Genomic DNA, 24,758 nt, shown 5'->3' on the forward strand with positions numbered 1-24,758 from the left:
AGATATCCAATCTGGAAGGGAAGAGGTAAAATTGTCCTTATATGCAGATTACATGATATTATACATAGAAAACCCTAAAGACTCCACACAAAAACTACTAAAACTGATAAATGAATTCAGCAAGGTAGCAGGATACAAGTTTAACGTATAGAAATCTGTTGCATTTCTTTACACTAACAATGAAATATCAGAAAGGGAAAGTAAAAAAACAATTCCTTTTAAAATTGCATCAAAAAAACCCAAACCCAAAACCAAACTTAGGAATAAACCTGACCAAGGAGCTGAAAGACTTATCTGCTGAGAACTATTAAGCAATGATAAAGGAAATTGAAGATGATACAAAGAAATGGAAAGATATTCCATGTTCTTGGATTTGAAGAATTAATATTGTTAAAATGGCCATACTACTCAAAACAATCTATAGATTTAATGGGATCCCTATCAAATTACCCATGACATTTTTCACAGAACTAGAACAAAGAACCCTAAAATTTGTATGGAGCCACAAAAGACCCAGAATTGCCAAAGCAATTCTGGGGAAAAACAGCAAAACTGGAGGCATAACCCTCCCAGACTTCAGACAATACTACAAAGCTACTGTAATCAAAACAACATGATACTGACACAATAACAGACATATGGATCAATGCAACAGTATAGAGAGCCCAGAAATAAACCCACACACCTATGGCCAATTAATCTTTGACAAAGGAGGCAAGAATATACAATGGAGAAAAGACAGTCTCTTCAGCAAGTGGTGTTGGGAAAGCTGTAAATGTAAATGTAAATCAATGAAGTTAGAACACACCCTCAAACCATACACAAAAAATAAACTCAAAATGCCTTAAAGACTTAAATATAAGACACAACACCATAAAACTCCTAGAAGAGAATATAGGCAAAACGTTCACTGACACAAATCGTACCAATGTTTTCTTAAGTCAGTCTCCCAAGGCAAAAGAAATAAAAGCAAAAATAAACAAATGGGACCTAATCAAACTTAAAAGCTTTCGCACAGCAAAGGAAACCATAAACAAAATGAAAAGACAACCTACGGACTGGGAAAAAATGTTTGCAAATGATGTGACCAACAGGAGCTTAATTTCCAAAATATACAAACAGCTCATACAACTCAACAACAAAAAAACAAACAACCCAATCTAAAAATGGGCAGAAGACCTAAATAGACATTTCTCCAAAGAAGACATACAGATGGCCAATAGGCACATGAAAAGATGCTCAACATTGCTACTTATTAGAAAAATGCAAATCACAACTATAATGAGGTATCACCTCACACTGGTCAGAATGGCCATCATCAAAAGTCTACAAATAACAAATGCTGGAGAGGGTGTGGAGAAAAGGGAACCCTCTTACACTGTTGGTGGGAATGTAAATTGGTGCAACCACTATGGAAAACAGTGTGGAGGCTCCTTAAAAAACTAAAAATAGAGTTGCCATATGATCCAGCAATCTCACTCCTGGGCATATATCTGGAGAAAACTCTAATTCAAAAAGATATATTCACCCCAATGTTCACAGCAGCACTATTTACAATAGCCAAGACATGGAAGTAACCTAAATGCCCATCGACAGATGAATGGATAAAGAAGGTGTGTGTGTGTGTGTGTGTGTGTGTGTGTGTGTGTGTGTCTAACTCAGCCATTAAAAAGAATGAAATAATGCCATTTGCAGCAACATGGATGAACCTTGAGATTATCATACTAAGTGAAGTAAGTCTGACAGAGAAAGATAAATACCACATAATATCACTTATATGTGGATCTAAAATATGATACAAATGAACTTTTTTGTGAAACACAAACAGACTCATGGACATAGAAGACAAACTTATGGTTACCAAAGGGAAAAGGGGTGGGTAGGGATAAGTTAGGAGTTTGGGATTAGCAGATAGAAACTACTATACGTAAAACAGATAAACAACAAGGTCCTACTGTATAGCACAGGGAACTGTATTCAATATCCTGTAATTAGCCATAATGGAAAAGTATATGAAAAAGAATATGTCTCTATCTATCTATCTATCCATCTATCTATCTGAATCACTTTGCTATGCACCACAAACGAATACAACGTTGTAAATCAACTATACTTCAATAAAAAAAAAAAAAAGAAAAAAGAAAGAAGTATCCCAGATCTTGTAAGACCCAGTTCTGTGAAAAGGGTCACCACAGCTGTGTGCCCCCATCTGGGACCCTGGGAGCTAAAGGAAGCAAAGCTGAGACAGGCTTCATCCATTTCTTGCCCCGTGTGGTCACATCACTTACTAAAAGATTTTGCGTGCTTGACTAGTTAAATCAGGACTCTTACCTAACCTTGCCGTGGGAGTTTGTGCATGTGGCCTGTCCCTGTCAACCCAGAGCAGACTATAAGTATAGCACAAATATCTTCCCAAGAATGAAAGGAAGACCATGTTTCAAGAAAGGAGGCAGAGGGACAAAGACATCCCCTTTACTTCCCTCTATTGCATTCTTTCCAGACAGGTGGGAGGGGTCGTACCCACAGAAGGGAGAGGTGGTGGGGTTTGGAGCCTAAACGGCCCTGATGCAAACTTTATGATTAGGAAAATAGTCTTTGGTCTGATGACTCAAAAACATTTTTCCAAGTGGCATGTCTAAACAAAGACTCTCTACTCCAAAAGTGGCTGCTTACAGACCAGGGGGGAAAAGGCATTTCATTTTCCCTCTGCCAGGACTATTAAATGCTGGCTCAGAACTCACCACTTTCCTAAGAATATTACCCCACCCTAAAGCCACAGTGCCTCCCTAACAAATAGCCAGGATGCTATTGTCCCACTGACCCCAGATTTTCAGCCTGACTTGTAGAACAGCATATTTAGCAGCTCATAAAGAGAACACATCACCATCCTCTCCTGCCCAGGCAACAAGAGTTGGGTCTTACTCTATGTGTCAATTTCCTTATTGTTCCTCAATGCATTTAGTTAGAACTGGACTTGGAATGTGCCAGCCAGGGCAGAACGATGACATCCAGGATCTGGGAGACAGCTCATAAGTTAACGTGTCCCTTTCACTGACCATCAGCTAAGGGCCCCGAATAAAAGTTATACTGACTGACTCAGGGCTGCAGTTTTTCTGGGCTGCTGAGATTTGTCAGGCTGGGCAATGAATCTGTGTATCCCAAATGAGATCTACACAGGAAAGCTTCCTTTTTTCCCCCGTGTCCTGGGGGAGACATTCTCAGACACACGGGATGCCCATGGTATCTAGAACTGGAAGATGCCAAAAGACACCAGTAGTGCAAGACTTACTACCTGTACCCAATGAGAATTCACTGAATTCATTGTCCAAATATTTAGGTAAAGAGCTGAGGGGAAGGGCATTCCATTCAGAAGGGACAGAATTAAATTAAAGAAGGAAAGACTTGACAATATGCATGTCTTGTTGTTACTTCATTTGGGAAAATCAAAAAGAAAAATAAAAACCAAAATCTTCCCAAAGGCATCAATGGATCATTCTTCTTGTAGGTTTATAAGCATCATATGTCTTAACACACTGTTACTGTTTTCTCCTTGCTACTATTGCATTTCTGTGCATGATAATAACATAAGAGAGTTAACTTTGTACTTACTTAAAGTTAGATAAACAACAACCCAGAACATACAGTCTCACAGCATTTCTTGTCACAGTCAGAAAACAGTCCTGGGTAATGAATACTAGGTAGCAATGTGGAAAAGGCTCTTGATATCATGTCAGGTTAAAAAAACCCAGCAGCTATAATTTATGTGTACTATGACTGCAAAAATATGTAGTTTGTGTGTGTGCACATGTGTGTGTGTGTGTGTGTATTAGTGGGGGAAATAAAAGACTGGAAGGAAATTCACCAAAATGATCATTTTGAAAATCTAATGTTCTAATAATGAGATAATAGCACTTTCAGTCCCTCTGTATGTGTGTCTTGTTCAAGATACCTGGGGCTCCCTGAGGCCTTTTCTGTAAGTGCAGAAGACTCTGGATGATGTGTTCCCCAGAGGAAGAGCCTGGTGCAGAGGAAAGTGGGATGAGACAGGAGTCAGAGGCCCTGGTTCTGGCTTTGACTTTTTGGGCATGCTGTGTCATCTTGGGGAAAGAACTCAGTTTCTTCACCTGCTGCCTGGACGTCTAGTGGTAACTATCCCAATGGATCAAACGTGAGGGACCAGATGCAGAAAGCCCCAAAGTTGCAAAGTCGAACATCCCAGGGGCCTGGCAGTTAGCCTAAGGGAGTGAGGTGGACTGAGTAAATTTGACAGAGATGTTCTTTGCTTCATAACAATTTAAGACTCTTTATCACAATAAATACATTCTCCCATTTTTCTTGAAACCTAAGCCTTACAGGCTCATCTTTTGTTTTTCCACTTTATAGAAACATGGACATGTCAGATATTTCTTTTTCCTCTTAACTGTATTTTGGAACAAATGCATAACGAACATGCTGCTGGGCCTCAGCTCTGGGATGAGGATAAAGAGAGAGGGGGTGAGGGACCGTGATGAACTGAGGACGGCACGCCCAGGCTCAGGAGCACCGACTTCTTCATTCAAACCACTTACTGCCACAAGGAAATGCTGGCTTAGTGGGGAGACTTTTTTCAATTCCATTTAGAAATCTCCCAATTTCTAAACATTGAACATTTGAAATTAACAAGAATCGTACATGCCCCCCCAAAACCCGTGTAGATTACATACAAGACCAAGAGCTGCCATTCTGAGAGCTCTTCAGGGTTTATACACCCTTTTCTCTTTCATACCCCAGAGCCCTCCCCCTTCTCTCCCCGAGACGGGCCACTAGCAATTCAAAGAGGAAAAGGCAGGGACTTACTATGGAGCTGCTGAAGGCCACAGGGGGCTGTGAGATTTCACAGCGCCCCGTGGACCTTTGTCGCAAGTGGCCCTGGATGCGTGCCCGGGCACTCTGGCTCCTCCTCAGAGGCTGGGACCCTCCTTGGCCCCTTACTGTTGCTGGTCCCTGGTCCCTTCGGGCTGGGAAGGACAAGCACTGGTACTGGGTCCACTCTTCACCATCTGAGTCCAGCTCCTTGGGGGTCTCTAGCCGCTTAGCTGCAGGAAAGGAACCCCGTTATTGCGCCAGTCATACCTTGGCCAGATCATGGTTGGGGAGATGCCAGACTTTGGGAGTGGAGCTAAGATTAGGCAGCTGGCTACCCTGGCTGGTGATAGAGGGGTGCGACTAAGTTGCACAGGTTCAAATCCTGGCTCTCCTACCTCCTAGCTATGTGACTTTGAGCTTCGCATAACCCGTGCCTCTCTTTCCTCAATTAGGGGTTACAAAAAAGTACCTAACTCACAGGGTTGTTTTGAAGACTTAATGATATAGTGATATAAAAGTGATTAGCATACTCTAAGGACTGGTAGTGGTAGCTGTATTATTATTAAGAAGAGATTAGAAGCTCCATGTAAATGGTTACCACTGTGGCAAAGGGGATTGGACCGCCTATAATATCCCCTCTTTTCTCTTTCTCCATCCCTCCCACTCAAAAGAATGAATGCTGCTCTTGTGCGTTTCTTCTCCTAGTTAGGAAGCGTGTGTGTGTGTGTGTGTGTGTGTGTGTGTGTGTGTGTGTGTGTGTGTGTGTTGTCGGGGGAGGGAGCTGAGGGGATCAGTCAGCTCTGTCGGCCACCTTCAGTCTATGCAAGATGACATTCCAGGCATTTTCTAGCCACATCCCCTAAGGCAAAGCTTTGCGTCAGTGAAAATCTAAGAGATCAGTTAGCATGGAGGGCATTTCCTGGATGTATCACATCTCACCATGTGCCTACACCTGGGCCTGTCCTGTCAGGTAAGGGGACCTGAGAAATTCTTAAACTTTGGCTGCATGACTGGCACATAATTTGGACATTTCCCCAGCGCATTCCTGACAGATAAAAATCCTGTGTGTAAATGGCACCAAAGATCAACCAAGGACAAAGATCAACCGACTGGAGGGCTACCACACAGGAGATCACTGATAGCCTTTGTGAACAAATGAAAGTTTACAAGTGATAAGAACAGCATTGATCTGTGACAAGGAAGCCACAGGGATGCAGGAAGCTACTCCCAGCCTCTGCTGGGAGCCAGGATAATGGTGTTTATCACCATTCTCTCAGGAGAGCAGGGGCAATGCCTTTAGAAGAGGGGTGGGAGCCCCTGGAAGCCCTCGTACCATTTTCTTGGTGAGAATACTCGTGGCCCATGATGGTACAACGCCTGAACACCATCTTGTTCTCGGTCAGCGTCCCCGTCTTGTCAGAGAAGATGTACTGGATCTGGCCCAAGTCCTCGGTGATGTTGAGGGCTCGACACTGAATGGACAAATGGGTCTCTTCATCATACAGGTCAAGGTCGTTGTGCAGGAAGAAGACTTGCCCGAGCTTCACCAGCTCAATAGACACGTACAGGGAGATTGGGATCAGTATCTGTGGGGAGATCAATTCCCATCGCATCAGAAAATGGGCTGGTCCCCCAACTCAGAACCTTCACTGGGTGATGGGAGTAGCAAAGCAATTTCATGGAAAGCTCAGGTCAGCTCACATGATGGACCTTCTCTGAGAAATTAAAGGTTAATGACCTCATGCCTCCCTTGGCATTCTTAGGGTCATCTGAAAAAGAGATGTCTTCTTCAACCAGAGATATACAGTATGGGGTAAGGCACTCACCATTGCTTGTTTAATGACTGAGCCAGATGGAGGTAAGGAGCTCTAGATGCCTCAGTCCAGAGTCTCCTGATGCCCCTTGGATCTCTATGCCACCAAAGACTGCTGCCCACTTTGACGGGTATTCAGACTCATTTTCTTTTGAAGGATAGTTAACTTACAATGTTGTGCTGGGTTCAGGTATGTAGCAAAGTGATTTAGTTTTATGTATATAATATACATATATATATTCTTTTCCATTATGGCTTATTATAAGGTTTTGAATATGTTACACAGTAGATTCTTGTTGTTTATCTATTTTATATATAGTAGTGTGTATCGGCTAATCCCAAACTGCTAATTTATCTCTCTCCCCCCCTTTTCCCTTTGGTAACCATAAGTTTGTTTCCTATTCAGACTCATTGTTGATCACTGCCCACTGATCCAATACCTAGTACCTATCAGGTGCTTTATGTGTCACATGCCGTTCTAGGTCCTGCAAACGGCAGTGAGCAGAACAAAACCTCACATTCTAGTAAACAAACAAAGAAATAGATACTGGGTAGTGGTAAGTCTCATGAAAAAGAGTAAAGAAAAGTGAAAAGGGTGAAGGCTGGGAGGGAGTCGGTCATAAGCCATGACCTTTGCGCAGAGACCTGAAGAAATGAGGGTGTGAGCGTGAGGTTATCTGTGGAAGGAGGAGGGTTCCGGGCAGCGCATGGGTGGCTGGGTTCTTGCAGGGCGGGGGTGAGAGTCAGCAGGCCTGTGTGTGAGTGTGCAGGAAACAGCTCGGAGATGTGGTCCAGGAGGGAGTCGGGGTCCAGATCACCTAGGACCTTGTTGGTCGCAGTCAGAGCTTCAGTTTTCACGTTGAGTAGATGTGAAACCACCAGAGGGTTCAGTGCAGAGGAGAGCATGACCCGACTCACATTTTAAAAGGATTACTGTGCTCAATGAATGAACGAACTAATGAATGAAAAAGGTTCATCAGTAAGAGGACAGTGAAACACCCTCAAATACTGTAAGAACTCAAACATAGATGGGGTTTTGTTAAAACAAAACTACAACTTGCCTTATCTTTTCATAGACTGTGATTACTTATAGAGCCTGAGGATTTTTTGAATCTGTCTCTTTATACTTCACTGCAGGTGTTTACCTACAGTAGTTGCCTTTCTTACCTCTCTCGTAGGTGCTCTATGTTTTTGTATTTTTCCTCCTATATAGTGCCGGTTCTCTTTTTCCATCTCAAACTTTCAAATGAGAAAACACTAACCTGTGGTTTCTTTCTCTCAGTGCTTGGGGTCTGAAAGTTCTCTGTAGTTCTCTGTGCTGCATTATCTTTTGTTGTTCCCACAAGGGTTTACCTGTTTAGATCTGGCAGAGGGACAGGCACACGTGGATCACTGCTATAATCTTACTTTTAAATGGAAAAGCCTGATAAATATTTTCCTCTGCTATTATCTGAGGCCAAGGTCCCCTCCACAAGGCAGGGCTGGTCCTGGCATAATCCCAGTTGTGAATACTTTCAAAGACCCATAAGAAAGCGATAAACATTTCCCCATCTCAGTCCAGTTAGCTCTTTCACGGGGCCAGCGCTGATTTTTCTTTATTTTGCCAAGTTGTGCAGATACTGGCCACGGGTTTTCTGAGTCCCACGTTACAGAGGGCCCCCTACCTGGAGCAAAATGATCATGGTGAGGAACATGTAGAAGCCTCCAAGGGCAAGGGGAAGGAAGTGGCCCTCGGCATCCGGCACGTCAAAGGGAGGGTGTTCTGCAAAGGTTCCATTCCAGAGGCTGTGACCTAAGAGGAGGCAAAGCCAGGCATGAGGCAAAATCTCCAATTAATCCTAAATTGGTCAATTACATCAGCCCTTCCTTGACCTATTGCCAGAAATGAGTGGGCTTTGGAGGAGCCCATCCTTCTTCTATATAACATAGGGGTGTGTGTGTGTGTGTGTGTGTGTGTGTGTGTGTGTGTGTGTGTGTGTGTGTGTGTGTGTGTGTGTGTATTCATTTAGCTCTAAAGTGGTCCTTCATATATACTACATTTCTATCTCTTAATAGGCATCAAGTCTGTCCTCCCAGAGGAGACTAGCATGGGGATTACTTACATTTTTTTTGAAGTCTTGTTATTCAGGGGTTGGAAAGTGAGAAAGGGGCAAGAGTTTTTTTTCAGTTGTGTGGTAGAAAGTACATGGCTGGGAAGTCTTGACAGACCTGTATCCTAGTCCGTCTTTCTCTCCCATGCACATATCCATCCATCCATCCAATCAATCATCCAATTACCCATCCACCCATCCACCCATCCAATCAATCATCCAATTACCCATCCATCCATCCACCCATCCACCCGTCCATGCATCCATACATACATGCATCCATCCATCCATCCATCCATATCTCTGTTCACTCACTCCTCCCTGCCTCCTTCCTTCCCTCCTTTTATCCAAATTTTTTTAATTCAAGAAGGAGTCGGTCCTACTTCTTATCTTTGAGGAGTTCCCTACCAAGTCAGGGAGTCCGATGTAAAGATACAAATCCCACCTAGCATGAGGGGTGCTGTGCCAGATCCTGGAACACTATAAGAGCCCATAGTGACAGCACCAGATGCAGACTGAACCCTCTGTTTCCTTAACTGTAAATGGGGATAACAACACCCATCAAGTGAGGATTGATAAGTGCACCTCGTACCAAGCTCTCTGAATCTCAGCATCCTCATCTGTCAATTAGTAATAATACCTTCTCCATGGGGTTGTTGTGAGAACAGGATAACCTGATGTGTATGACGCTCTTGGCCCCAGGGCAGGGACTAGAGGGAATAAAAGGCATAGGGGTTCCTGCCCTGCCCCTAAGATATTTCTTTGCACAGGAGGTTGGGTCACATACCATCAGACACAGCAGAAGAAAGGAGACTTACAGACGTGAGGTTAAGGGCCAAATGTAAGGCACAGAGTAAGGGTTACTGGCCTTCAGAGGAGCTACAGACCATGAAAGAAGTCAGAGCAGGCTGCATGGAGGAGGAGGCCTGGAGGGGTTCTGAAGCCCAGGTGGGTACTGGGTGATCAGAAAGACCTGGGGAGGACATTCTGGGCAAATAAAAAAGAAACACCATCTTCACACAATTAAAGCAAACGTGATAAATGACCCTGAATGGTGCTCATTCGAGAGCTTTCACCTCCCGTGGGAGCTGTGTTTGATTTGGTGCCAGCAGTGGCTTGTGTTATTCTCAGACAGAATAGAATCCTGACCCTCCCAATTACTTTCTCCATGTATTTATTATTTTGGGCAATCTACCAAGCTGCTTCTGGTTGGCCTGTACCTTATCTAACTCTGTGACCTTTTAATCATTCACTTCCTTTCCCTGGGGACGCAGTGAGATGATATCCAATGTCCCTCCCAGATCTGACGGCCCCTGAAAAACCTGTCCCGAAGCAGAGCTGACAGTTCTGCAGCATTTCCGGGGACACAGGGATGGCCCACAAAACAAACAGTTGGTTTTCTTGTTTGCCTGCTTCCGTCCCATGCAGGTGCTGCCCTTCCAGCCATGAGCCCCTCACCTGGATTGCCATTAGACACATCTGGGAAGCATATTCATTCAAAACTCCAGGCCACGCACAAGATTGAATCCCACTGTCTTCACTGTGGTGACATAGAAAATCTCTGTGGGCCTAGGAAGATCTTAAACTTTGGACACTGTCTTTTTTAAATCTTTTAAAATTTTGTCCACACCTCATGTCTTGCAGGATCTCAGTTCCCCTGCCCGGGATTGAACCCGGGTCACAGCAGTTACAGAACAGAATCCTAACCTCTAGGCCACCAGGGGACTCCCTGGACACTGTCTTTTAAAAACAGTGATGGGTGCGATTTCGGACAAAAGCAAGTAAAGCGCAAACGCTATAGCTGCTCACTGGCGTGGGGTTGGCAGGGGGTTCTGGACTCAGCATACGAGTTCTTCCTTCTGATCCTCCCTGCTTCTTCTTGGGGTCTCCTTTAGGGTCCTGAGAACCATCCTTAGTGTTAAGCCAGAGAGGGGGAGAGTGGGTAAGAGTGAGGGCCCCTCTTCCCCTGCCCTCCGAGGATCCACTGAAATGGCTCCGGATCACTCGTGTCTACACCTCCCACAGCTGTCTACACCTGGCTGTTGTAGAACCTGGCCACGGCCCAGTTCTAATCAGGTCTCCATCCTTGGCCTTGCTCTTGGCACACCAAATGGCCAAACACTCCTCTGCATAACATGACTCTCCTTCCTGCTGCTGTGCTTTGCTTGTGCTGTCCCTGGGGTAAAGTGACCTCTCTCTTTCCTTTCACAGCTGCCCGCCCCATCCTGTTCCTGTCACCTCCCTCCTCTGGTGAACACCTACTGCATCTGGGAATCAGCTCCAGCAAGACTTTCTTCCTTGATGCTCCCATAATCCCGGTCGTGGGCTGAATAATGGCCCCCTAAAGTGTCCACGTCCTCATACCTGGGCCCTGTGAATATGCTACCTTAGATGGCAAAAGGAACTTTGCAGAAGTGATTTAGTTAAGGGTCTTGAGATGGGGAAGAGGAGCCTGGATTGTCCAGGTAGGCCCAATGATGGAATTACAAGTGTCCTTATAAAAGGGAGGCAGAGGGCCACACTCCCACAGACAAGGAGAAGGAAATGTGAGTGGAAATTGGAGTAATGCGCTTTGAGGATGAAAGAAGATGCTTCAAAGGGAGAAACACAGGCAGCCAGTAGAAACTGAAAAACACAAGGGACCAATTCTCCCCCTGGAATCTCCAGCCCTGAGGACACCTTGGTCTTAATCCAGTGAAACTGACTTTGGACTTCTGAACCCCACAGCTATAACAGAGTCAACTAGCATTGTTTTAAACCACTTAATTTGTGTTGACTTTTGACAGTGGCATTAGGAAATGAACACAGTACCTGGTACCGCCCTCATTGAGTGGGACAGATGGTGTTATTGATTCTGTTCTCAGGTTGGACTTCCTCCTACTAGACTATGAGGACCTTCCTGCTCTTTGAGGACCGGTCCTGTGATTGATTCATCTCGTTACCCTTTCATGATAAGGGGGTGCCTGGGTTCAGGAAGTATTTCTTGGACAGATACATGATAGATGCTCTTCCTAAGATTTAGAGTGCATACGACTTTCAGGAGAATGTCATCTGCATTTGTACTTAATTGGCACCCTGTTAAAGTACAGAGTAGGCTTTCTTTGAGGCTTTTCTTTCTTTAGATGAGGAAACTGAGGCTCCTGAGTTGCAGCAACTCGTCCAAAGAAACAGAAGATGACTGTGGGGTTGTCCTTTCCAGAACATTCCATACCTACAGCCCCAGTGAGGCACATGAGGAAGAGGATCCCGATGCAGAAGAAGACATCTGTGTTCATGCGCCGCTCGATCTTGCTGCGTTTGTACCACGGGCCGCTGTTGTTCAGCATGGCTTTTGTCTCATGGCCTTTGAGAGAAAATGAGATTGTCAGCCCTTGGCCCCTGTTCGCCTCTGGCTCTTCTCCCATGAGATTTCGATACAAGAGAAGCTTCATTCTCTAACCTGAATCTGTCCTGCTGCAGGGAGGTTCTGGGAACGGCCGGAGAGACCTCACACAATTTGTCAGCAGGTTTTTACTGAACATCCCCTACCTGCCAGACACTGGTGGGCATGGACAGAGCTACTGTGCACAGGCTGTGCCCTGCACAGCTCGAGAGGCAGCCCTCATTTTGTAGCTGTCATAGATCTGTGAGTCCACTAGGACACATTTGCAGCAAATGACAGTAAGCTGTCTTGAGGAAGGGCCATCTTTTTCTAATTTGTGCAGAGGGGCTGTTATGGGCTCAGTGGTGGGATACAGTGGTGAGACAGATGATTCACAATCTGGTGAAAATATACAGGGAAACAAGTAAATAAGGTAATTATAGTTAGCCATAAGTCCCATGAAGTAAACAATAAATAAGGGGTTAATAAATAAGAGATGGTGTTAGAGAGTGTGGTCAGGGAAGGCTTCTCAGAGGAGGTGACATTTGAGGGAGACCTGAAGGGAGAGAGAAGAGTTGGGAGAAAAGGGTTTTAGGCTGGGGGAACAGTGTGTGCCAAGGCCCTGTGGCAGGACTGTGCTTGAGGCCAGTGATTATCATGCTTGCTTCTTTGCCTAAGGTGTCATCATGCTTGTCCAAGAGTGGTAGTGGCCAAAGGTCTCCACCCCAGCATTAACTCTGGGCAGCTACTCTCCTACCCTGGAGTTCTGCATAAAGTTTTGTTTAAAGAAAAGACAGTAAAATTTAAAAACTACTGAGCTCATTCAGGCACCCCCCCCCTTTTTTTTTTCCAATTAGAGAAATTCAGGACCAAAACGTAGAAGGGACCCGCTCCAAATGAAAGAATAAATTGACACCAGAGCCACATGGAGAACCCAGGATTCTGACTCCCTGTCTATTTCTCCTTCCAACAACTCGTGGAACCCAAACCACCCAGCTAAGAGTTGAGAGTCAAACTGAGTCTTTGTCTTTAGAACAGAGCCTCCCCTTTGGGGCTGCCAAATTTTATTTACCACGCTGTACCCCTCAGCAGTCAAATTAAAAGAGACCCGTCACATATTTTCTGTGCAAAATTAGAGAAAACCAATATATCAGCTCCAGCAGTGTGTGGTTTAATGCTATTTAGCTGGTGGCCTTGTGGATTTAAAGCGGCAACAAAACCGTAGGAGTGAGCATGCTAGGCTTATTAAATTACTCAAGTTGCTGCACCTGTGCAGGGTGGTTCCTGCGTGCCCCAGGCTCACCCCATACAAGGGGTCCTGGGACCACCCCCTTCACCCACCTGCTTCCTCACTTCCTAAGATCCCCCTGTTCTTTTGGCAAAATTTGGGCTCAAGGGGGGAGGCAGTATGGTGTAGTGGATAGAATGTGGGCTCTAGTGTCCGACAGAGCTTGGCTCTGCAGATACCTGACCTTGGGTTATAGGGAATTAATCTCAGGAGACATGTGACCTTGGGGGAATTAATCCTTTTGTATCTCAATTCCTCATCTGCAAAATGAGATATAATCGATGTGTGTTTTGGGGTGGGGGAGTGAACTGATATACACAAAGTACCTAAATTAGTTTCCGGTACACAGTAGGGGCTCAATAAATGTTTGCTGTGAGGAGCGCATACCTCCACACTGAATCTCTTCCGTCTGGAAAGCTCACTTGTCCTTTTTTTGGCCTTTGACTCTGAGGTGCTCCTACTTTGTCCATCTGTATTATCAAGGCAGAGAATGTAGCTCTAGGCCAGTCATTCTCCCCAGGGGACACTTGGCCAAGTCATGAGAAATTTTTCGTTGTCACCTTTGTGGAGGTGGTGCTAATGGCATCTAGTGAGTAGAAGCCAGGGGTGCTGCTAAACACCCTATAGGATGGCCCCCACCACAAAGAACAATCCGGAACAAATGGCAATGGTGCTGAGGTTGAGAACCCCTGGTCTAGACAGTAACACTAAAAACAATTTGTACCATTTTTGCTCACATTTTCTGAGACCCTAATGTGTGCCAGGCATTGTGAACCTTATAACCCTAGGAGGCAGGGGTTATCAATGCTCCTTGTGCTGAAAACTGAACCAGCTTCCCAGGAACTTGCAGCCAGGGAGTGATTCAGCCCCAGGCAGCCTGAGTCCTCAGAGTCATGATTAACTCTCCCTCCATCTACCTCCTCACAGACCACTCCCATCACCCACTCTGACCTTTGTTTCTGATTAGGCAGAGAAGCAAATCCATGTCTATGCAGGTTTTTTGGTGCGGTAGGGATTGTTGAAGCGTTCATGTCTAGTAGGTCTACCAGATGGCATTGAACTCCATTGCCAAAGACCCTTGAAAGCAGTGACCTGTGCTGACAAATATAACATCCCTCCCCCAAATTAGGGAAAGCCAGCTGGATTGTGACACAACTTTTTAAAAAACATATTTTTCTTTTTTTAAAAAATTTAACTTGATTAATTTATTTTTTATACAGCAGGTTCTTATTAGTTACCTATTTTATACATATTAGTATATATATGTCAATCCCAATCTTCCAATTCATCCCACCACCACTGTCCCCCCTCACTTTCCCCCCTTGGCATCCATACGTTTGTTCTCTACATCTGTGTCTCTATTTCTGCCCTGCAAACCGGTTCATCTGTACCATTTTTCTAGATTCCACATATATGCATTAATATACGATATTTGTTTTTCTCTTTCTGACTTACTTCACTCTGTATGACAATCTCTAGGTCCATCCATGTCTCTACAAATGACCCAATTTCGTTCCTTTTTATGGCTGAGTAATATTCCCTTGTGTATATGTACCACATCTTCTTTATCCATTCATCTGTCGATGGACATTTAGGTTGTTTCCATGACCTGGCTATTGTAAATAGTGCTACAGTGAACATTGGGGTGCATGTGTCTTTTTGAATTATGGTTTTCTCAGGGTATGTGTCCAGTAGTGGGATTGCTGGGTCATATGGTAATTCTATTTTTAGGTTTTTCAGGAACCTCCATACTGTTCTCCGTAGTGGCAAAGTGGGAGTCTACTCAGACCAAAACAAATCAAATCAAACAAAATAACAAGCAAATGAAATACTACAAGGTGTCCCAGTGAGTGGAAGATCCAGGGAAACGTATTCTGGAGACTTCCAGGGAAGGCAGACACTCCAGGGAGACGGTGTTTCCTCTACAGAAGAAGTCTGCAGTTGTTCACGTAACAATAGACACGTACTGAGTACCCATGGAGTGCCAGGCGCTAGGTACTGGGGATACAGCAGTCCCAAGACCTCCCTCCAATACTTCAGGTATCATTGTGAGAAGCGCTGCTGTTACGTTTTCTCAATGGGAAGCAAAATCACAGTGCAAAGGAGAGACAGACCACCATCTGTGGAGCCACAAAATGAATAAAGATAATAATAAAAACAGCAACTAAAACCCATCCCGCCCTCACTTGCTACACACAGGGCTGGGTTCTTTCCATGTGCTGGGTCACTGGACCCTCATGGGGGACCTATGGGGCAGATACAAATATTCTTCCCATTGTACAGATGAGGACACTGAGGCACACGAGGTGAAGTTGCTAAGTTTGGTGAGCTTATTCCTCAGGCTCAAGGAGATGCTCTTCATCCCACCTATGGTGAGTGTCACAAAAGTGTTAGGGATACATGAGCGTGAGTGCCCCTCCCTGTCTTGTCTGGATGAGTGACAGTAACTTGGAATTGAATTATGTCTCTGTGGACCAAGAGAGCTGCTGTGATTCCAGCCTCAGTTTGCTTAGCTGAGAAATGGGTAGTAGAGTCATTTTCACAATGCTGATTCTTCCAATCCAAGGACATGGTATAGCTCTCCATCTATTTGTATCATCTTTAATTTCTTTCATCAGTGTCTTATAATTTTCTGCATACAGGTCTTTTGGATTAGCTGAGAAATGGGAAGTCACATGACTCTACCCCTTAGAACTGATGTGAGTCCCCACTGACTGAAGATAAATTTGGAGGAGGTTTTGGAGGAGAGAGGATAAAGGACAGGGACACAGGAAGCTGTCCGGGGACAGTTACCTGCGTAGATGACAATGCCAACAGCCACTTTGGTGTTTCTGATGGTGCAGCCTCGAAGCAGAAGACTCTCACTGCCAAAGCCGGTTCTGCTCTGGTCGGGATGTTCCCTGGGGATGAGCAAAGAGAGGGGGGAAGTGTTTGGTGGCCTCTCCACGCTGTCACTGGTTAGTGTCATAGAATTAGAGTGGCGAGTAACAGGATCCCTCTTCTCGCTCTTCTTCAGAAGAGTGATATTAACTCAGAATCTAATCCCCATGTTCAAGTGCAACTCTTCATTGCTCCTGGGATGTCTAGTGGGAGCTGGACCATTAGAAGGGAATCACCCATCCCTAAGGACGTAATCATTTACTCACCTAAAAGGCAGAACTATGCTGAGGAAGCCTTAAAATAAACAGACCTCACAGGAGGTGGACCAGCGACCCTGTGCAATATCCTGCAAGGCAGCTTCTCAAAAGGGAGGTACAAGGAGTGTTTCCCTTTCCCTAGCCTCCAGAAGCATTGCAATTTTCCACCTCACACTAGAAACTTCTGAGTCAGTCCACATTAGTGATTACTCAGCGTCTGGCCCTTATTCTATCCTGATGCCCTCCATGTGGGTTTTTCAGGAAATTTAAATATAACTTTCCCACAACGTTGGGGAGAACAGAAAAGTAATAATCTGAACCCTTAGGGATTTTTCTCCTTCTAATTCTTTAATACTTCATTTCTCTAGGTCCAGTTATAAGTGTTTTCCATGTATTAATTAATGCTCATGACAATCTTATAAGATAGGTCATGTTTCATACCCATTTTATAGATAGGGAAATTGAGGCAAGTTCACAGAGCTAGTATGTGGCAGAAAGGGGATTCAAACCCAGGGAGTCTGGCTGCAGAGTGCTATACTACCACTCAATACTCCTCTTAATAATAATTCTTTACTGTGTTTGTAAACTACATTTATTTACATTATTTTATTTGTCTCTTCACAGCTCTGGGAAGTTAGCTGGGTGATAGTCCTTACTCATAAGAAAGATGAAGCTCAGAGAGGGTGAGAGATTTTTCCAAGGCCACTCACCTAGTACATGGGATATCCTAGGACTTGGGAACCCAGGCCCCAGACACCAATCCTCATGAGGTTTTCACTACACCAGGGTTCCCAAAGTAGCACCCTGTTAATTTACATTGAATTGGAGTCATTCCCATTTGCAATTCTTTGAAATCTAATGAGGAAATGTCTTAGTATTTCATTAACTTTTTTCTAGCACTTATTTATCTAACTTTTCAACACAGAGGAGGCTTTGGCAAGTAAGTCTGTAGTTAGGATGAAATAATAACTGTTTTGATTTCATTTTATTAATTTTACTGTTATGAAATTTATATATGGAAAGTAATACTGCCATAAATCTGTGGCAATCTACATATGGCAGTGATGCTGGATGCCCACAGTGCCAGTAACATACATTTTCCTTTTGAAATAAAGCCAATAAAAAATTTGGAAGGTAGAGGTGTTTTATGAATGTGATACAAATCATAAAGGGGGTCCAAGAATGGCTGAAGTTTATGACCTACCTCTCCTTATCAAGGAGGGAGTTGGCTATGGATAGAATATTGGGGTAGAAACTTGAATGAGTCAGTGTCAGTAGCTAGTGGTTTAAAGAGCGATTTTTTATGATGCTCTGAGGTGATAACATATGACAGCATCTTTTTCTCCCGGTCGTAATGTTCCTTTTTCAATGGATGGTAGAAAGAGATTAGCCATCTCATAGCTCTTCCGTTTAGTGCTCTGTTTACAGGGATGTTTATTTAACTGACTCGGAGCAGTATTTCTCCACCTCAGCACTACTGGCACTTTCTGTGGGATCCTTCTTTGTCGTGGGGGCTGTTCTGTGCATTGTAGGATGCGGAGCAGCATCCGTGGTCTCTACCCCCCAGAGGCCAGCAGCACCCCTTTCCCCAGTTGTGACAACCAACAATGTGTCCAGACTCGCTAAAGGTCCTCTGATGGAGAGGAGGAAAAGGGGCTTGAGAACCACTTCTTTATAGAGATCTTACTGTTTAAAAGTTACATTTTTAAATCTGACATTCCTAATCTTCAAAGCATTAAAAACGACTCATTTTCTAGCCAACCTGGGTAGCCCCAGGAGAACTCCTAAATTAAGGGGACCCAAAGAAGCTTCCGGAGACCTGGAGGCATCAGACAGTGGTTTGCTCAGGAAGAGAGTGCTTATCATCTGTGGGAGCTGGGCCTCGGCAGGGATGTAGGACCACGGTGAATTCCCCAGCAATCCATGGGTTGGCTGCTGGACTGACCAACTGGACTTTCAGGGCTCACCCAACGAGGCCCGGGCAGGTGGGGAAAGACAACTCTAGGGGCAGCGGCCAGGAAGAGGAGGTGCTGGGGGTTGAATGCAACTGGGAAAGTTCTGTCTGAGATGAGGGGCCAGGGCCCAGGATGAAGCTTAGAAAGGCTGGCTGCTGGCATGAGCTGTCTGGGGGAGAAAGGATTACAAAGAGAAACCCAGCAAGGAGGCTGCTCTCTAAGAGGAAGGAGAATGGCTCAAGGCATGGGTGACTTGGGATGAACCGAATCCACAAGACTCGGGCTCGAGGGGTAGACTCCTTGCCTGGGCAGGTGGCAAGCTCTACCTTGCCAGATGACTGCAACGAATCCCCTTCTCCCCCAGGAGCTCGTGCCCTTCTCGCCTGTCTTCGTCCGCTCTCTATGAGGTTTTAAAAAGTAATCTGCATTGAAAAGCTGCTATTTCTCTTGTACTGTTCTTACCCTTTCCCCTCTTATCTGGCTCCTCAAGATATCTCACAGGGCCTGAGAAAATGTGGGTGGAGGGAAAGCATTGACACCTGCCTCCCAAGAAGCCTTCTTAAGCTTCACTGCAGGGCCCATTGGTAGAGAAGTTGCTATAACATGTCTGAGCTGTGTGTGCAGACAATGGAAAACACACCGGGGTTGGAGTGAAAAGACCCGGCTGTAAGTCCTGGCTTGGCCTTGAAGCTGCTGTGTGCCTCTGGGAGAATCCTGAAAAATCTTACCATCAGATCTCCCATCTGAAAAATGGGAATCATAATTCTCGCTTCCCTGGGTTGTTTGGCAGATTAAATGAGACGAGGCTCTGTGAAAGTCCTCTAACTCTTAAAGCCAGAATACGGGCATTTATTCACATCTGTTACCACTACTCTTTATTTTGGTCTTTTTTTTTTTTCTTTGCAGTAAGACTGGCAGTCAAATGTGGGAGCAAAATTATAGTAAAACTCTCAGGCTGAACCAGAGGTGAGGAACAATAGCAACAATAATTGCAACAGCAGCAGTCGCATTAACTATCTACTCTGTGCCAGTTTCTGTCCTACGGGCTTTGCATATGATCAGTTCTTTCACAAGAAAAATCCTGTGATGTAGATATAATCTTTATTTTACAGATGTGGAAACGAAGGCCCAGAGAGATTAATTAATTTACTCAAGGTCACACAGCTTGTAAGTGATAGAGCCTGGTTTCGAACCTATGTCTGTCCAACTCCAAAGTCCCGTTCTTACCTTCAGGGCAGTAAAGGCCCCTTCAGAAATCTGATCTAAATTCAATCATACTTGCCTCCCCTGAATCAGAGTGTGGTCTCGATTTTGATGCTGTTACACCAGAGTTCTGAAAAAACTATTAGTGAATTTAACACTGTGAGATAATTAAATACCACACCAGCAAAAAAAAAAAAAAAAAAGACTAGAAAAGTTTTCCCAATTTAGTTAGTTTTCTTTAGCCCTTTTTTAATGATAAAAAGAAATAAACTTCCTTAGGACCCAGATGCTTATCTGTTTGGCCATTTCAAGAAAAAATGTTTTCTAGCTGCAGGGGAGATATTTACAAGCAGCACACAGGCGGCAGATACTTACATATAACCCTTAAACCTGTTAAGGTGGTTGTTAGGCTTCTCACACACGATGGTATTGTGGAAACGTTCTGGTTGGAACTGTACCTCCTGTGAGAGAGAGGATGCCGTGAGGTTATTAAGTCAGAGGGATCTCGTTTTAATAGGATCATCAGGAGAGCTAATCACTGTTAGAACCATTGCAAATAAGGTAATCCCCTCTTTGTCACACTGTGATAGTTGTAATGTGTTAAAAGAAACAGTTAAATCCTCATTAAGGAGGAGAGAATAGATGCAGATGAAAAGTTGGATGCGCGGCAAAGGGAGGGCCCTGTCCTGACCACTTTTCCCCAGCCTGGGTTTGAATCTCTAGACTCAAGCTGCCCCATAGAGTTTACCGCAATGATGGAAATGTTCTTTGTCTGCACTGTATAATGTAGAAGCCACGCATTGCATGTGGCTGTTGAAATATGGTAGTATGACTGAGGAAGTGATTTTTAAATTTTATTTAATTTCACTTAACTAATTTAAAGTTAAATAGCCACATGGGGGCTAGTGGCTACCAAACTGGGCAGCATAGAAACAGATGATCAAAAAAGCAGAGATTATAAATCACACGACCTACAGCTAGCCAATATTCGTGTGTATATAGAACTTCCAGGCTTTAAAAAATATATGCATACACCTACATACACATTTATGTATGGACAAACATACACATTTATGCGTTTCAACAATGAGATTTAGTGTTCATACAACTTGAACATTTTTACATGTTACCTGGATAGATACCTACTGCATGAATGTCGCCCTATTTCATTTAATCCTTTCACTACTGAACATTGACATGGTTTCAATTGTTTGGCTGTTGCAAAAATGCTGTGAAATAGTAGCTAATAAAACAAAATAAGTAGGGACTTCCCTGGTGGCGCAGTGGTTGAGAGTCCGCCTGCCGGTGCGGGGGACACGGGTTCGAGCCCTGGTCTGGGAGAATCCCGTGTGCCGCAGAGCGACTAGGCCCGTGAGCCACAATTACTGAGCCTGTGCTCTGGAGCCCGTGAGCCACAACTACTGAGCCTGCGCTCTGGAGCCCGTGAGCCACAACTACTGAGCCTGCGCTCTGGAGCCCGTGAGCCACAACTACTGAGGCCGTGTGCCACAACTACTGAAGCCCGCACGCCTGGGGCCTGTGCACCGCAACAAAGAGAAACCACCGCAAAGGGAAGCCTGCGCACCGCAACAAAGAGTAGCCCCCGCTCACCACAACTAGAGAAAGCCCACGTGCAGCAACAAAGACCCAACGCAGCCAAAAATAAATAAATAAAAAAAATTCTCAAAAAACAAACAAAAAAACACAAAATAAGTAGCATTTACTAGACTCTTATTTCTGTCAGATGCTGCAATGAGAACTTAAGAAATGCTATTTTTTTTCAAGCTTTCAATCATTTTATGAAGTAAGAACTTTGATTAGTCCCTCTTTAGAGATGGGAAAACTGTGACTCACAAGGGTTAAGTGGCTGCCTGTGGTCCTATCAAGACTGGGATTTGAATCCAAGTCTGAGTCCAGACCCTCTGTTCTTTACTTGCACAGCACACTGCCCCCTGGTGAACATTCTTACAGCAAAGCATTTAAAACACATTCTTGACTCTTCACTTTTTCTCTTTCATTCAGTATTTTAGTTGTACAATCTCTTAAAGTTCAATGAGGGGGAAAACACAACTAGGGGTGGGGAGATCTTGCTTCCTAATTCTACCCCACGTTGGCTAATAGTACATTCAACTCTTGAGCCTCAGTTTTCTCCTCTGTAGAATGGGGCTAACACCACCTCCCTGTCCATCTCACTTGTGATCCAGAAGATAGAATTCATGTAGGAAAGTTTTGAAAGGCATAACATGCTATGCATATAGAATGAAGTAGTTCTAAAGGTGGGATTGGAAATGGTTCCCAGGGTAGAGCTTTTAGCATGGGGAGTGAATTTATCACTCCAAGCTTCAAGGTACAGCTGTTCAAAGGAGTAAATTGATTAGAAGAAATGATAGCATTTTCTGGCTTTGTGTAAATATAGTGTCCATTGCTTCTGTGGGGCACCAACATAAACTCTCCATTCACTTGAAATAAATTACCCATCCAGGAGTTTCTAAAAATACAGCCCTTTTCCCTCCACGTATTGATTCTTTCAGGGACAAACACTTGCCGAGTTCTGAGATGATGACAAATCACGCTGTAATTTGTCAGCTGCTTTCACGGCCCCGATGAAGCCGTGTGCTTCCCTCCTGATCCACACCACTCAGCTCATTGCTAGCTTTCTAAATCCAAACTTATCTCAGATGTGAGGGGCAGCAGGGTCTGAGAGCTAACGACCCTGCTGCAGTGAGTCTCTGTCATCTGTTTAATCATACCTGGCGGATCCCTGGCAGTGGTGAAGTCTCTTGTCCCTCAGTGGGGCTTCCCAATGACCTTCCTCTTGAAGCATCCCTTGTCCTTTTATTCTTCTGGGCACTGGCCTTGGGTGCTCTGTCTCCCTCTCTACACGGAGAGGTGATTTCGCCCTTTCTAGCTCTCTGTCCCCGGGCTCCTTCTGTTCCTGCCCAAGATAGACTGTGGAGAGGGCCACACGGGCCTCCAGACAACCCAGCAGCATTGCTTGCTTTTTAGGCTTTCCTGTAACTCACTCCAGGGAGCTGCTAGGAGAACTCAAGGACAGCAGCGGCGGGGGCATTGCCAAGCCCTACAAATCTGTCAGGGTCCTTAGTTTTTACCTTGTTCAGGAATTTCTGATTCACTTCTGACTCACTATCCCTTAGCTTTTCTTAGCTTGGGAATGAAGCCCACCTAACCACCTTTTCTTTCTGAGCCAGCCTTTTATCTAAGGTGCTGTCCTTATGAAAGGAACAGCCATCAGCGTACAGGAAAAGGCAAACCCTTTCCAGAGAGCACAGTGCGTTTGTGGTTCTTCAGGCCAGACCTACTGATCTGGAGTATCTACTATGTGCCAGGCACCTGTCATTAAGTTCTCACAGTAACCTTAAGAGGTGTGGACAGAAGTGCAAATGCAGGTTCAGTAAAGCAATTGTCTTATGGTTGGTAAGTAACAGAGCCAGGATTGCAATCCACATCGTCGGACTCCAAAGCCAATCATCATTATTGTCATTGCCATTGTTATCATTGTCATCATCATCATTACATTTATTCCACTTTCTCCTCTCATTATTATTATTATTACAGTACTTACTGAATGCTTACTGTGTGTCAAGTATAGCTAAATATGTTATACATGCTATTCTCTTGAATTCACACAATAACTCCATCAGGTAGGTCCTATTATTACCCTATTTCACGAAAGAAGGAACTAAGGCTTAGAGAGATTCAGTGAATTTCCCCAACGGCACACAGCTAGCAAAGCAGAAGACAGGCTTTAACCTCAGGACGTCTGACGCCACACAGCCTGCTCTCTTAAACCACAGTGTTATTTTGATGCACAATGAAAGATTATTGATTAAGATCTCCTTTTGGCTCTATTTCCTTTTCTATGTTCCTTTTCCACTTCCTATGACCGAAGTACAATAAATGAGGTGTGTATATAGTTGACTCTTGAACAACATGGGTTTGAACCGTGTGGATCCACTTATGCAGGTTTTTTCAATAGTAAATACTACAGTGCTAGCCGATCTGTGGTCGGTTGAATTGGTAGATGTGGAACTGCGAGTACAGAGGACTGACTATAAGTTATATGTGGATTTCCCACTGTGTGGACGGTTAGCACCCCTGACCCCAGTGTTATTCAAGGGTCAAGTGTATGTGGAATCTAAATTTAAAAAAAAAAGCTTATTGCCAGAGGCAGGGAGTTGTGGGTGGGTGAAATGGGTGAAGGGGGTCAAAAGTTACAAACTTCCCATTAAAAAATAAATAAGTCAAGGAATATACCATAAGCATGGCAACAATATTTAATAATACTGTACTGCATATTTGAAAGTTGCTAAGAGAGTACACCTTAAAAGTTCTGTTCATGAGAAAAAAAAATTAAGTATGTATGGTGACAGATATTAACTGAGACTTATTGTGGTGATCATTTCACAATATATACAAATGTAAAATCATTATGTTATACACCTAGAACTAATATAATGTTATATGCCAGTTATATCTCAATAAAAAATGTAAGCAAACCCCAGTGTCTAGAAACCATCATCATTATCACCATCACTACCACCCTTCTTAACTTGGGTCAGATAAGGAAGAATCAAAAACTAAATTACATAATATTGTCACACTGACCTTTGATTTACTGCTATTAAAATTTTTTTATTTCTTTGATTGTTTCTAAAAGATTTGTATTTATGTTTCATGAAAGGTTTTGCACTGGCTCACTTTCATTTTTTCTAGTGTCTACATAGACATCTGGTTGATTGGCAGGTCAAGGCATTTTTAGACCAGGGTAGCTCAACTTGCCACTCTTGACATTTTGGGCTGGATAATTCTTTGATGTTTAGCAGCATCCCTGGCCTTTACCAACTTGATGCCAGTAGCACCCTCCCCTTCTCCCCCTCAGCTGTGACAGCCAAAAATGTTTACAGACATTTCCAAATGTCCCTTGGGGAAGGGAGAAGAACAAAGAATTGCCCTAGAAAAAGTTCCAAGTTAACATGAGATGAAGTTGCCGAGACTGAGAATACCCTCTATCCTATCAGTCCATTAGGAAAGGACACAATCCAAAT

The 24,758-nt window shown here is 44.1% G+C and overlaps 1 protein-coding gene across 1 annotated transcript in view; it reads right to left on the reverse strand.

Moving 5' to 3' along the window:
- Window positions 1-24,758, reverse strand: part of ATP10B (ATPase phospholipid transporting 10B (putative)) — a 115,511-nt gene that overhangs the window by 54,909 nt on the left and 35,844 nt on the right. Inside the window, exons 4-9 of the mRNA XM_007171426.3 lie at window positions 20,068-20,153; window positions 16,191-16,297; window positions 11,960-12,091; window positions 8,323-8,450; window positions 6,179-6,431; window positions 4,837-5,075 (exon numbers count right to left, since the gene is read on the reverse strand). Coding sequence (XP_007171488.2) covers window positions 4,837-5,075; window positions 6,179-6,431; window positions 8,323-8,450; window positions 11,960-12,091; window positions 16,191-16,297; window positions 20,068-20,153 — 945 coding nt within the window. The remainder of the gene's footprint in view (window positions 1-4,836; window positions 5,076-6,178; window positions 6,432-8,322; window positions 8,451-11,959; window positions 12,092-16,190; window positions 16,298-20,067; window positions 20,154-24,758) is intronic.

Source organism: Balaenoptera acutorostrata, chromosome 2 (genome assembly GCF_949987535.1).
Source record: "Balaenoptera acutorostrata chromosome 2, mBalAcu1.1, whole genome shotgun sequence".
Taxonomy (NCBI): domain Eukaryota; kingdom Metazoa; phylum Chordata; class Mammalia; order Artiodactyla; family Balaenopteridae; genus Balaenoptera; species Balaenoptera acutorostrata.